Source organism: Anthonomus grandis, chromosome 5 (assembly GCF_022605725.1).
Source record: "Anthonomus grandis grandis chromosome 5, icAntGran1.3, whole genome shotgun sequence".
NCBI classification, from domain to species: domain Eukaryota; kingdom Metazoa; phylum Arthropoda; class Insecta; order Coleoptera; family Curculionidae; genus Anthonomus; species Anthonomus grandis.
In genome coordinates, this window is record NC_065550.1 from 15473363 (window position 1) to 15488702 (window position 15340).

A 15340-nucleotide genomic window follows, 5' to 3' on the forward strand; every position below is an offset into this window, starting at 1 on the left:
TCTGTGTTAATAGTAATTTAATAATATGCAACATAAGTATGCTTACTCTAATGGCAGGTTCAGCATTCTCCGAAATGTAGGCTTTTTCTTTCAAGTAATCCAAAAAAGTGGATATATTTGTGATTCTCTTCTGATGTTGATATTTCTTTTTATATTTATTAATTTTTTTTTTAATTTCGTAGTTCATTCAACTCACTTTCAGTTAGCACTGATGATTAGTTAGCTCATAGGCCGAAAGTCTGCTAAGCTAATAATAAACATTTTGCTCTGAATATATTTCAGATTGAAATTAAGTGAAGGTGTAAGAGAATATTTTCTTCTGCCTAATATCTTGAGATACGCCTGTCAGTGCCTGTAATTATAATTTGGAATGATGACCTGTAGTCTTATTGAAAGTTCAAGTTTAGATGAGTTTCAAGTTTAGTTAATCATCACCTAAAACTTAAATACTAGGTTGTATTTTAAAGCAGCGACATATATATAACAACTAGCAATATATAACAACTAACAGTTTTTAAAATAGTACAAAATTGTTTTTCTTCTTGACATTAATATTGTATGGAAATCTAAAGAAATATAGAATTGTTATGTAACAAGCTTAGATACTTAATACCTCTATTATTATTTTTAAAGATTTATTATTAAAGATCTTTTAAAATGTTACTAAGAAAAGTATAAGTATAGTATTACTAAAAGAAAAGTATAGTATTAGACACAAAATGGGTATTTCATTCTAAAAAAATGAGTTTGAAATGCAAAGGATCATAAAAGCCTTTTATTAAATGTTATTTAATTTTTTTTTTCATTTCTATTTATATTTTCTAAGCTTATGTGTAAATTTTTTATAGAATAATTAAGATATAAAGTTAAAAAATAACAAAAGCGGTGCTTTAAATCAAATCCAATGTTAGAAGTATTATATGTAGTTTATAGGCGATTATTATAGGTAATTAATTTTAGAATATAAGAATTTTGTTTTTTATTCCATAATAAAAAATTTGAATTATATTTATAATCCGATAAAAAAAATCGAAATTGGATCATCGGGCCACGTCTTCAGCACCCTGTTATTTGAAGTTTGAGCCAAATTAAGGCGGGAAAATCAAGTTTTATTCAATAAGAAATTTTATTATTTAATTGCAGTATCTAGAGCAAACCCTTAATCAAAAAGATTGCTGACAGAAAATAGGTTCTTTTTGATTAGGGGCTAGCATCAAATATGGATCAGGATAAAATAAAACTCAGTTTTATTTTATATATCTAAACGAGTTAATGTACTGCAATAATCAGTTAACAATGGTGTAATTACACAAACTTCAAAATGGAAATAAAACAATGTTTTTCATTAATACACTCATTATTTAATATTCCTGAAAAATAGTTACTTAAAATTATATACATAATATACAATAATTTATTATAACAGATATTAATTAATCTAAAATGTTTAAAAGTATTTTGTTAGCACTGAACTACCCCAACTCAAACAAATAAGAAAAGTTTGTGAATATCAAACAAATTAGAGAAGGTTGTTTTGCTACTTTTTCACATCTCATCACACATCTGAAGACATTACCATTATAATATCCCTATTTTACTTAACATAGCATAGATTTAATAAAGGATGAATTATCTTTGTTTAATATATACTTGTTTCTGTTTCGTAATGAAAAATTAAACAGATTTTAAAAAGTATTAATAATTTTATTAATTTATTGTGAAGTATTAAGTGAATCTAACAAATTATCTATTAAAAGGCAAAACTCAGCAGTGTAAATAGGTTCAGCTTCTCCTGAGCAACAGACAGTTTCTATGGCATCTGCCACTAAGTGGCTAAGTTGTCAAGCTGCTAAAAAGTGTCACTGAAATTAAAATGATATTCCTTTAATTTATTAAGGCAATTATCTGCTCAGACAATGCACTGCCGATTTATATTAAAGTAATATGGACTAGATTTGCTATCAGTATATTCTATGGTCAATTTTCTTTGAGCTGCTCTATTGGGGGTGGGGGCAGCTTGGTCACAAATTGTTGCACAAACCTTTAGACCAATTGACAATTTAACTGTAAATCTTTAATACAGTTAACAATCAATATTTTTAGAGCTTCTCTTTTAATTCTATGCTGAGTGAAAAAATTGGATACTGGAATTTTATAAAATTTACGTAAACCTCGTATTATAAAAACAAGAGCATAATTTGCCTGCTGCTACCAAGTGTTTCCGAAATCTTCAAATCCGGAAATTCTCTGTCTGGATCCGCATAAAAAAGTCCCACTAATTGATTCAATCTGAATTTCAGATGTTCTAAAATGGGTTTTATCTGGCCATAGTCAAAAAGAATGCTTGAAAGAATGTTGGGTTGGGAGAGGGTAGTTGGAAAAATATCTTAATAAATTGTAAAGACATGGACTTCTTTAAAAAATGGAGAAGGCAAACTCTTTCACTGACCATCTGAGACCTGAAGGACGACGATTAGCTTCTAAGACCTGTGAATTAATGAATTCCTTAGTTACTTCATTAATACTGTCTTCTATAAATTGAAATCTTCCATTATTTTAAACTTTTAAAGGGACTTTTAAGAGGCAACTTCAGCTCTGCCTCATTTTTCAGAAGTACTTAAGCTTTGACAGCTTACACATGGTAGATTTATGAATATTATATATAATCTCTTATTCATAGCTTAAACTATTGTTATCAAAGCAGCCTTAGCTAGAATACTATTTTTTTTCGCTATGAGAAAAGGATACTTATCAGAAGAGTCTGTGATGATTTTGAACAGAGTTCCCTGCATGCTTCAGCATTCGCTGAAGCACCTTTTGGGGTTCAACAGACTGGTCGTCATTTTTCAAAGAGGAAGTTAATAAAGTAGCCCCTATCACTAATGTTTAAACTCATCAGAATTTCAGGTTTCAATTCCATAATCTGCATATGTTTTCCTTGCAGCAACAAAAGTGTCAGTCTTAACTGTAATAATTGTGTTCAATTAAAACTTGATATTTTAATGGAGAGCAGGGTATAGCATCATGCCTAATTGCCTAAGCCTTATAAGGATTATCAGAGTAATTACAATTTTTTGAAAAAAAGTGATTAGAACAAATTCTACAGCTCCTAAAAGTCCTAAATTTTACAGAAATATTACATATCTCACTTCAGGTTTTACTTGTAATGGGGTCTAAAGGAAGGAACAAAATATTTAATTACTATGTTTATTAGAACCATTTAAAATGTACATCTTACATGATGGATATTTACAGAAAAATTTTAACCTATTTTTGGATTGCGGAAAAATAAAATTGACAATACAAAAAGATAACACGCATAATAAATAAAATCATATTTTTTTACCGAAAACCTGCAATTGCTATAAATCAATTAAAACGTTATCTCTGTTATTGAAAGAGACACTTTTTAGGAAAAAAGTATCTTTTGGTCCTTACAATGGATTCGCGTCGCGTATTTTGACGGCCGCCAAATCTTGTTGTTTATTATGGACCTACAGTTTAACGTGGGTTCCGAACCATTCTGTGTGTTTTGTTTTTATAAGACAAACAAAAGCAACCATGCCCATGCCAGGATTCGACCCTGAGGCAACACGATCGCATCGTGAACATTTTGCCCACGGTGCCGGGGTCGGCTTACGAAAAAAGTAATTAATTTAAAATAGCATTCTTAAAACAAACCCAATACACGCTGACGGCATACATTGAAAAACAAGCTGAAATGATATGACAAATGTTCCATCATTCAATCTCAATAACGTAATTTCTGTCAGCTCTCTGTCAATTTTTTCCAAGTAATATGGCCGACATATAATTGCGATTCCCACCATATAGGCTTCGTACGTGTGGTTAAAACCCTAATCCGCCATAACACTAGTTGGCCAATTAGATTAAGAGAATTCGGGCGTCAAACGTAATTTTAGTACGTTGTCATATTGGTCAGCTCGAAGGAGACAACCATATAAATTATATTTGAATGTTATGGAAATAAATATTCAAAAATGTTTCGAACTTTGCTGAAAAAAGCCACATAAATTTTTTGCGAGACTCGTTGACCGAGAATAAGTAGAGTAACTATTGACACGTGATAATATTTTTTACTTGCAGAAGAACGTTCTGCTTGAAATCTGTTTAAATGTTATGATGAGATAGTAGGCCTAATTAAAAGGAGTAAGCATACACGGTTAAGTTTACTTTATAAAGTTATTTAAGTTTACTTATTAAGGTATAAGGTAATATGTGTCGTATTTTAATCTTTTTTTTTTCATTAAGGGATGGACGTGCATTTAACAATAACCACAGAATTAGGTGGACTGCTTCTTAAATTTTAGCAAAGGAACCAATTTAGAATTTACGTAAAATAAAAAAGGTTGATTTATAATGTTTAATGGGAATAATTGTCGAGACACTTGTTTGGTTGCTTTAATAGTGCATGGATTCTGTTTCAAGAATGTAGGATAGGGCATTTTTAAATAATTTAGTTTTAAGTTTTGTTTTTTTACTATTTTATATGAAATATTAACATTTTATGAATTTGTATCTATTTTGTATTTATTATGAAAACATAACCATAAATTATGTATTTCATTTTTAAATGGGGTTATGATATCTGTAAGTGGAAAAACTCCGAAGCACTCTGCAACTTGAGTTGCAGAGTCCTTTAAAGCAGATATCTAAGCTTTGTTGATAAAAATGGTATATACTGTAGTTAGACAGAGTTATGTAAATCCCAAAAAAATGACAAAATTGTTCACTAAGAGAAAATTCGAAAAATAAACAAAAACATTAAAATAAGTGTTAAAATACCTTTTAAAGCTAGCAGCTACAATAAACTGCTAATAGTTATTATGATACATAAAACTTTAAAAATGATGATCATTATTATTATTATTATTATTATTCTGTTTTAGCTCGCTGATAGCGGTGTTGTCAATTTCATCGGCCTGAAGGCAAGATGAATTTTGCTATGGTAGATTTAGGAACTTTCGAACAATGTTGCATGTAATCAGTATAACAGATTTCTGTGTGACAATCGTTCAGGAGGAAAGACCCAATGCGTTAAGGTTTTTGGACAGTGTTAAAGATACAATTCCAGTGGATGAAATAACTAGAGGTAGTATATATACATTATCTTGCCTCCATGGTTGTTTTATCTCGTGAGCCAGATCTGCGTATTTAGCAAGTTTAGTGTGTGTCGTTTCTAGGACATTGTTGGTATTTGGCACTGCTATGTCAATTAGAAAGGTTTTCTTTTGGGCTTTGTTTATTAAGAGTATATCTGGTCTGTTTGAAGTCAGCGTCCTATTGGTCAAAACAGTTCTGTCCCAGTAGAGGCGAAAGTCGTCAAAATACAGTTTCGTCGTTTCAAATACAGTTTCTGGTTTGTACTGGTAATAAGGGCATTTCTTATTATTATTTTTATTATTATTAATATTATTATTATTATTATTATTATTATTATTATTATTATTATTATTTAAATTAATATAAAAGTAAGGAGGTTATGTTAATTCCATACTTATCCATCCTCAACTATACGTACTAGGAGAATTTATTGACTTATACGAGATCAGATAGATCGTAGTAGGACCAAGTCATCATTATTTCGCAATTTTGCTTAACGATTTAACTTCGATGATAAGATTGCCGAAAGACGTAAATCGATCGTTTTTTAGCAGCTTAATGCTTAACAGCTCCTTGAATAAATTGCACCCAATAGTTTTTTCCTACTTTTTTATATTTCGTTACTGTCTTGTTTTCTCGGTATTGTGTTCTCCTGTTTCAAAAAATATAAGGACATATACGACGTAAGGACGTACCTTAAATTAAATTATATCTAAATCATAATCAGAAAAGGGTTATCTATAAAATTTATAAAATATAGGATTTATTAGAATCGGTAAGTGGGGTTCGAATGAAGTCGCATGGTGCATGATTATATTGATTCGCAGTAAAAATTTTTTACTACAAATTTATCTGCCAACCTGCTTAATTCCAATAGCGTGTTTAACAATAAAGTTGTTTACTTGATGCGAATATGAACATAAACTGGTATGAATCGTAACGAATTTCACAGAATAAAATTTTAGCTTTATTTTTGTTACGATCATGTATATCTAATTCTGCAACCATAATCAATTCTTGTCTACGTGAAAAAATCTTTTCTATGAAATTTTTAATGGAATATAGTTCTGAAATAGGATAGTGTAATAACCCTAAAAACTATTCTAGGTAAAGGTTTTAAAAAAAGGAAAATTCCGAGTAATTAAATATTATTAATGAACCGTTCAAGAGCTCTGTTTTATGCGTTTATACTATTTTTGCATACATTTATTTTTAAAACACATTTATAAAAGGAGGGTAAAGCTCTTTTATAAATGTGTTTTAATTATAACTAAAGAAACCTAGACTTAGGTAAGAGATGTAATGTATAAAAAATTAATTTTATATTGTTTTTTTTATAAAATTTTTTTTTAACGGATTGTACCTGAATGTAATTTTAACTGTGTCGTGGTTTTTGTTTTTTGTTGTTTTAATTTTTGTACACGTAAAGAACATTTATTTTAATAGTGTTTTTTATGTACTTGAAATGATTGAAGTCATTTGAAATTGAATCCATTTCAGTATCCTGAGGATGACTTAATATAAGTCGAAACGACCCCACCCAACAACTCCGCAATATTTTTTTGTAATATGGTGTTATATTTTAATAAAAAAGCAAATAAAACAACACCACTAATTTGCATATTTTATTTATTCAAAAAGAAAAACTGTGTTATAAGGGTTGAAATACGTATATAAAAAAATTATTATTATTCTTTAACATGAATTCTATAACAAAATAATAAATAATAAACATCAAAACATAAATTCTACAAGAAATCAATATTACAAAATAATGGTAAAAATAATAATTATTCTCGTTCTTTCTTAGTGCAATTTATACACACTTTTTTGGGAACATTGCAAGCAAATTGATTTCTGACAATAAGTACATAAATATGAAGTCTTTCTCCTTAATTTCGATAGACATATGTTGCAATATTTTCGTATTTCGAGTTTTTCTTTATGTTCAACAACGGTTTCTGCGGGTAGATCAAGGTTGCTTCCTATTAATTCTTGTTGTTTTTGTAGCGTTACCATTTCAAATCTTCGATGTAAATGTGAATAAACTGCTAATTTTTCTATAAACTGAAATCATTCCAATTATTTTCGGGTAAAGATAAAACATAATGAAAGAGTTTACGCCACAAATATCCACTTTTTTTAAATACCGCCATGGGCCATCTACGTGTTCTGCGGCTACATGAATATTTTCCACATTTTTCGTCTAATGAGTCCACACCTCCTTTAGTGAGATTATAGAAAAAAATTATTTCTGGGTAATAAGTTCCCTTGTTCTACTTCTATGGAGTGATGCATTAACGAAATGATCATTAGAGCTGCTTTTTTTAGTAACACGGGATAAAAGCCCTTTTTTACTTCATTAGGATGTACTCGAGGGAGGAACTGGGGAGATATTTCCGTCTTATTTTTCCTTATTGTACCAACGTAAGTTGTTTTTTTTTGCAAATGTTCAGTTATTTCAACCGAACTAAACCAGTTGTCCCCAATCACATTTCTATTGTTGCTTTACTAGTTTTATAACTGCTTGGCCAGGTACACTCATTTTCCTTTTTTCATTTAAAAGACCGATTGCAGCTGAACCTTTTCCAACAAAAATGTAACTATTATGTAGATAATCAGTTCTTGCATCAGTTATGCAAATAACCTTTATCCCGTACTTAGCTCATCTAGTTCTTCATCACTAAACTTCTTTTAAGATATAGTATGTTTAAAGTTTTATTTTATATTTTGTTTTTAATAAATTTTTCAAAGACGCTTCGAGATATTAAACTAAATTTCAAGATTCTGTATTTTGACCTAAAACTTTCTGGAAAAAATTATTAAAAAAAATACATTAACTCCTTCATGGAAATTAGTTGAAATAAATAAAGTTAGCCTTGATCATTGCAATCAATTATTGTTTGGTTGTTGTAAACGTTATGACGTTGACGTTTATTATTTTATTTGATAGTTTATAAAAAAAATTATTGTTCTAAAATAAAGCCTTAACACCCTGTATACTAAAAACACAGCATTGCTATGTTCCTGGTCAAGGAAATAATACTGTAAAATTGAATTCACCCTATAGGCTAGTAACATATGACACTCTTCAAAAAGTCTTTTTAAGCACTCCATATTTCAGCAATCTCCAACATCTCAAGTCCAGATTATCACGATGACGACAGCGTGGGCATCCGAGACTGCGTCATGGAGATCAGCGACCACAGCGATAGTGACAGTACCCTCCTTGGACCGGAACCAGGTCGACGGCGAGGGAACTCTCGGGGCACGATGGATGGAGGACCAGCCCAAGGCGATCACAAGATCGTTATCCAGGTGCGCGGGCCCCAGGAGAAGAGGGCGCATGGAAACGGGGATACCGCCTCGGTGCAGGCCGGTGGCCAAGCGTTTCCGGAAACGACCGAAGAAGATAGCAGAGAGGAAGATAAGAAATCATCTCCGTTATCTTCTGAAGATGAGAGTGATGTAGATAGTTTGCATAGTTTTCATTATTCCCCGAAGGCAGTTGATTTGCCTTCGGCCATTAGGTTAGCTAAGAGATTGTACAGTTTGGACGGATTTAAGAAATCCGACGTTTCAAGGCAACTTAGTAAAAAGTAAGTAGTAAGTTACAGTTGTCATTAACGATAATATATTTTTTTGATCTGACCGAATTATTCCGGACGCTTAAGAATTTTTAGATAGTGTTACATGTACCAATATTTACAAATTCCATTTCTTTTTGCCCAAGACAACCCCACGTATCTATAAAACTATTCTTAATCAATAAGCAATAAAAATTATTAACAAAAAATATCATAATTGACTTTTAAAAATGTTTACCGGACTAATATTAAGACTTTCTGAGTTTTAAAAATAATCTGTAGTTGTTCTTCGCTGATGATTTGCAATTTTTAGGGAAATTAGTTTAGCACAAGATGCAATTTTAATGTAAAATTATTAGTATAGACTGAATGAGTAGTGTGTAAGTAAAGGTTTATCTTTAAATGTGTCTTTGTTTAAGTGCAATTATATATATTTTTTTTAAAAATATAAAGATAAATTTATCCTATAGCATTGAGAATATTGAATATTGTGAAAGATTCCGATACTTATTGACGAACAAATAAGTTTGAGTGAACATATTAATTGTTTTGTGTTACGCGGCTGACCGGTATAAGGGAACTTGTTTTTAAAATAAACTAACTCGATTTTTAAATAAATGAAAGGTAGCATTTGGCACAGTTTAGTAGTTTAAAAGTAGCATGAGGTATCTTACGTAAACGCACATCTTTTTATTTTCATTATTGATTTCTATATGTATATATTTGATTTCATTATTTTGTATCGCTTCCGGTTTGACTGAAATTGCTTATTTATTCTAATTTTAAATAAGGTATTCTGTATGTTTTTCCATATTTCGATAGGACATGATATTTTAATAATGATACTCTAATAATGGGAACAACTGCAAGTTAGTCTTTTAAGTTAGCAATTTGACAGTTTGATTAAACGCTAAAAATACGCCTATTTTTAATACTCGGGTAAAGAACATTAAAAAAAAACACTTAAATTTATTTTTCGATGGTTACTTTATGAAGATTTAATATGTTTATCTTATTCATAGCATTCTATTTCACAATTTGAAGATTATTTTTTTGACCTTATGTTTCAACAAAGACAATTTCCAAACCGGAAAATACAGAAAATTACGGAGTACGTAAAAAATTAATATTTACTTAACATACCTACATACCAAATTTCATATCTTTTGCTGAAAAGGCAAAGAAGTCATAAAGTTTTGTATGGCAATCGAGTCTGCGGCTAGAAAAGAAATTCGGACATAAATTATTAGACTCAGTTGCAAAAAATAAATTAAGCTGGACGCTATTTTAATTAAAAATTCAATGTTTTTTGAAAAACACGAAAGAATTTGAGCACTCGTAACATGATTTTTAAAGTTATTCTTGTATTTTATATTTTCTTAGTACTGGAATAAATTTAAAGTTAATACTTTTTCTGAAGATCGTCACACAAAAGAGATTTGTAGATGCTATCTAATCACACCTCAAGTGGTTCCTATGATCCTAAATCTCGCGTGCTATGGTATTTGGTTGTGTTTAAAAGTTCTGACTGATGTTGAAGTATTTAGTGACGGAAGGTTCCTTTTCGTTCAGTATTCTTTTAAGTTTGTATGTGTGGGATTATATGATCTTGATTACATAAAATTGCACAATATTTCATTTACAACTGCGTCCTCCTTACTGATGCCTCGTAGCTGCATATTGGATTACTTGACGATATATTTTTTTATTTATTTACAAATGACAGGATACCTCATTTCATCATTTACTAATATAAGAGCAGTAATTTACAAGCTAATTTAAAGTTATCTGAGATGAGTCCCATAAGTAGAAATCCAAAAATATAATACGGTATATAACAAAATCATATTAAATTACAAAAATCTATAATATTTACACCGAGATATAAACTTAAAAGGTTCAAACAATAAAACTAAGTAACAAAATTAATGAATTGTTTTTTAAATAAATTTTCCAACAGGGGATACAGTAACGATCTATGGGACAACAAACAAGCACCCCCTCTTATTTGGTCTTTTTCACTCCAACAAACTGCTACAATCCATACTACCACTTATTAGGTTATGTACAAACCTTATACCGACAAATTCCGTATACGTTCCAAGGTAACCAGATTCAAACTACTCTCAATTAATGCATAACCATGATCGGCAACAAATAAAATAAATACAGCTTGAATGCGCAAAATCTTAAAAATTGATTGAAAACTCTTTCCACTGAGAAGTTTGGTACACCCTGATATGCTGACCACCTGAACTATGAAGGCATATTCCAGCTTAGACCGAGTCAGCGAGCAATAGTACTTATTGTCTCCAATGAAAAATGTTTGCAATGAGTAAGAACGAAGCATTTTCGATGATTTAACTGTAATTTCGTTTCAGATATTTATTGAAAGTTAGATTTTCTTGTAAAATGATCCCCAAATCTCTTACTTTGGTTACATATTTCATCTGTTCCCATGAATAGCAAGTAGTATGTTTTTTGATTTTTTGACCTTTATAAAAGCTAATAAAACAGCACTTGGATATATTTAGACTAAGCTTATGATCCCTACCCATCAGAAAGTCTATCTAAGCATTCCTGCAATAGTCTCTAATCCCCTTGACAGTGATTTTCTTTCATAATTTTGTAGTCATCAGCGAAAGAGAAAAGCGAGCGCCAAAGCAAAGATACTTTGAAAGCAATTAAATATAGTATTTACAAATAAATTAAAGAAAATTGGAGAACTATGTCCCTGTTGAGTTATCCCTGAGGTAATAATAATAATAAACGTTGTTATATTTTTTTTTTCTAAAGTGCAATAAAATGGAATGATGGTGGTGAAGCGATGAATGCCAAGTTAATCAAAAGAAAAGAAGTACTAAAAATAGTGAAAGGTTTATGGCCTTAAGAGGGTCTCCAAAAGTTGTTTGATGCCCGGAGGAACTTAACCCCTCTTACCTGAAACGCCCAGAGAAGGAATCCTTCACAATGCTGCTAGCTCAAGCCGAGGTGGGTTCTAGCTTCTTTTTCAACCAAATGAACCAAAATTTCTTAAGTAGTAACTACCCAAGAGTTACCCAACTAAATGTCAAAATCAGTATGGCGCCACCAAGTTTTGGATTTTATATAATCCCAAAGGACGCCCAATATTTATCAAAATTTATTTAGGCAAGTTCAAAACGAAACTTGGAAAACAAAATCAAAGTCAAATCAGTATACACTATTGTTTCCAAATTACCTATGATATTCCAACCTACTCAACTCAAGTGAAAAACAAATTAACAACAGAAAATAACAATTTATTTAAGTCTTGATTATCACAGAGAATTATGTTATGTTATTTATCGTTAAGAGGAATAATTATTTAAGTTGGTAATAAGGAACCACAACATCACACAAAAAATACACAATCAAAGTGTGGTTGTCAAAATAAAATAAATTATGTTACACCCAAACCTTTTGGGGAATGAAGCTTCAATTCAATTAAACTAATAACTTACATGGCCCGGTATATCCCGCCACGGACATTGACCTAAGCAAAAAAAAAAAATAACAACCCTAACTGTTGAAGCTTCCCCACTTAAAATTACCCTTTTATTAGTTTACTCTAATATTTACTAGCTAATCTGAGAAAATTTGACATCTTAGGAGTAGTCTGAAAATAAATAATATAACCCAAGTATATACTCGTAGTACTACGAAGCCGGCTGCGTCTTACCTCACAGGAGTCACTTGTCACATATATATGTACTCTTATCAGTAATATTCAATCATAGAATAGCATCGATTAAATAATGTCAATAAAATTTTAAATAAGCTTATGTATGTATCTCAACTCAAAAGATAAAAGCTGTGATAATAAAAATAAAATAAGTGAATAAAAAAAAATGTTATGTTGTGTCACCTAGTTCCACACACAGCAGACTACTTCAGATTCGAGATTCTCCCAGAAATCCAATTCCCAGTCAAAGAAAAACTGCAGGCTTCCAAGCTTCACCTCTTCCACTTCACAATACGCCAAGCTCTGGTAGTGGTCTAGGTTAGACGTTAGCTCACAGTTGCTTAAAATCTCCTTCTAGATTAGAGCCAGTAGAGTACATAACCCCAAAACGAAGCACCATGTGGCATGAAGAAATCAGGTCCGTACAAAAAAAATCCGTCCAAAATCCATGTTATGTAGCTCTAGTAGCCAAAAGAAAAGAACTACCTAATACCTGAAACCTATACTATCAGTATAAACGATAAATTCAAGAATACCTACTTGCTAATTAAATTGTCCCCTGCCAATGCCAATCAGAACCGCTATTTTGCCGATGTTCGAGGGCACGTGAAAAATTATTAGGTTTTAAATCGCCATAAAGGCCAATAAATTCAACAAAACAACAAATTATAGCATTACGCCCAAAAAGTTGATTTACTATCACCACATTTAGTCAATTATATCCCCATATGGGTAAAATTCACACGAATTTCAAAAAGAACTAAAGCACTCTTCACTTCATGACGGCGGTCTGGGAAAAGGAACGACCGCAGAGGTCAAACCCGTATTTAAGCAATCACGCACAAAGTGTATTGCCAATCGAAATATATAACAAAATAACTTAACTTTTTTTATAAGTACCATAAAACCTTTTATAAAAAATAAATAACAAAATTTGTGGCCCAAGGAAGTTGGCAATGAAAATATGTGTCACTATGACAATCAATTTCGATTTTGCCTAGACCAGCAACTTCTTGCTATCTTCCAAGAAAACTAATATTTACATTAGATAAAAAGAGACAAAAATTAGATAGGTCAGTCCGAGTAAAATCAACCAGCATATCTGGTATGGTCAAGCCAAAATCAGATATTGTACTATGAACAGTACAACATACACAATAATTGTACATGCCCAATTAATCATTATTCGTTATAAAATAATTAAATAATCAATATGGGATATAATTTAAATTCTAAAATATTTCTTTAGTCCAGAACCGGGTTTTATAAGAGTATAAATAAAATTTCATTAACAACCAGTACAATATGAAGCTGAAATGTACAAAACTAAATGTGTCCTTAAAAAAAAGAATACTGTAATTTGAAATGGCTAGAGAACAGAACTATGGTTTACTTGAGAGGCTATTACAGAGAGGGCATTACTAGTATCAATCATTAATATTTGTAAAATATCTATTTTGAAAATATAACTGTAATCAGTGCTTTTAATAAAGAGTATAAAATGCCAATTTTAACCTGTAACAACGTGCTTTAGACAAAAAATAACCTATTTTTACTAATGTACTATTTTTACTTCTGCCCATAATGACCCACAAGAAAACTAGCGATCCAACCGAGAGTAGCCGCACCAAAATCCAAATTAATACATGCAACAAATATATGTTGTTTCCTAGCTGAATTATGGTTTGACTAACTGTTTATCTTTGGAGCGTGTGCCGAATAAATTTATCAGATTTAGTCTCTAATATAAGAATCCTAGATAACCAGCAATGCATTAGAGGCATTAAATATTTTCAAGATTTTACATTAAAGATATATTTTGAATGATATGTTTATTTTAAAACTTTTGAATGGCCAAGTAATATGTCCAAACTTCATAAGACTTTCATTAAATGTTTTGTCACGTAACTGGAGAGTTAATCCATTTGTTTTCTTTCTCCACCATAATACCAGGTATGCTATGCCCTCACTTGAATTGAAAGAACATTGATCAGAGTCTCTCATACATCAGAGAATTGCTCTGGTTATCCCTTTATTATAATTTTATTAGTTTGTATTATAACAGGTGGTTAAAATGGATTAAATAAATGAGCGCCACTTGAGGCGAAGCTAATTTGAAATATTGTCATTGTAGATTTTTAATCTGTCTTTTAAATCTGCTAAAAAGAGCTGATAAAAGAAATTACGCTCTGTGCCAAATATGGCTGTTCGAAAGGCCTCGATTTGCATAGTCTTTAATCCGGAGAATACATATTGGATGAATTTGTCATTATATTGTAATTATTAACTTAGTAGAAAATTTTGGCTTTTGAATTTGCTTAAGGCATTAGATTAAAAGATCATGTAACATCCGGAATAGTGTGGCTCAAAGAAAATAAATTATCGTTGACGGCCACTAAATAACTGGTACTTTTGAAATATTGTTTTTCTAATGGAATATTTGTTTTCAGCAATGACTTTAGTAGGGCTGTGGCAGAAGAATACTTAAAATATTTTAACTTCGAAAAAGATACCTTAGATATAGCTTTAAGAAAGTTCCTTAAACAATTTTCCTTGACCGGAGAGACTCAGGAGCGAGAGAGGGTTTTGGTGCACTTCTCTAAGAGGTACCTGGACTGCAATCCTGGCTCCTTCAATTCACAAGGTACACTAACCCCATTTTAAATATCCTCTAACTCCTTGAGATTATATTAATTATAATATTTTAGATGCGGTACATACGTTGACTTGTGCCATTATGTTACTAAATTCCGACTTGCATTCGCAAAACATCGGCAGAAAAATGACCTGCAACGATTTTATTGTGAACTTGACAGACTTAAATGAGGGCGAGAATTTTCCTAGGGAGATTCTTAAGCAACTTTATCATGCGATTAAGAACCATCCTTTAGAATGGGCATTGTATGATGATTTATAGAAGAAGTAT

At 30.9% G+C, this 15340-nt stretch overlaps 1 protein-coding gene and 1 long non-coding RNA gene across 6 annotated transcripts in view; one reads left to right on the forward strand and one right to left on the reverse strand.

The window, feature by feature from the left end:
- Positions 1-15340, forward strand: part of LOC126736854 (PH and SEC7 domain-containing protein) — a 286453-nt gene that overhangs the window by 231973 nt on the left and 39140 nt on the right. For 4 of the 5 annotated variants that reach the window (XM_050441456.1, XM_050441458.1, XM_050441459.1 and 1 more), the window contains 3 exons: positions 8234-8723; positions 14865-15058; positions 15123-15315. In XM_050441456.1, the coding sequence (XP_050297413.1) occupies positions 8234-8723; positions 14865-15058; positions 15123-15315 (877 nt within the window). The remainder of the gene's footprint in view (positions 1-8233; positions 8724-14864; positions 15059-15122; positions 15316-15340) is intronic. The other variant, XM_050441457.1, reaches the window with a different exon arrangement.
- LOC126736870 (uncharacterized) lies at positions 11972-13871 on the reverse strand. The gene is made up of 2 exons (XR_007660807.1): positions 12955-13871; positions 11972-12875 (listed from the first exon to the last, which is right to left on the reverse strand). It is a non-coding gene; the product is annotated as an uncharacterized LOC126736870 (long non-coding RNA).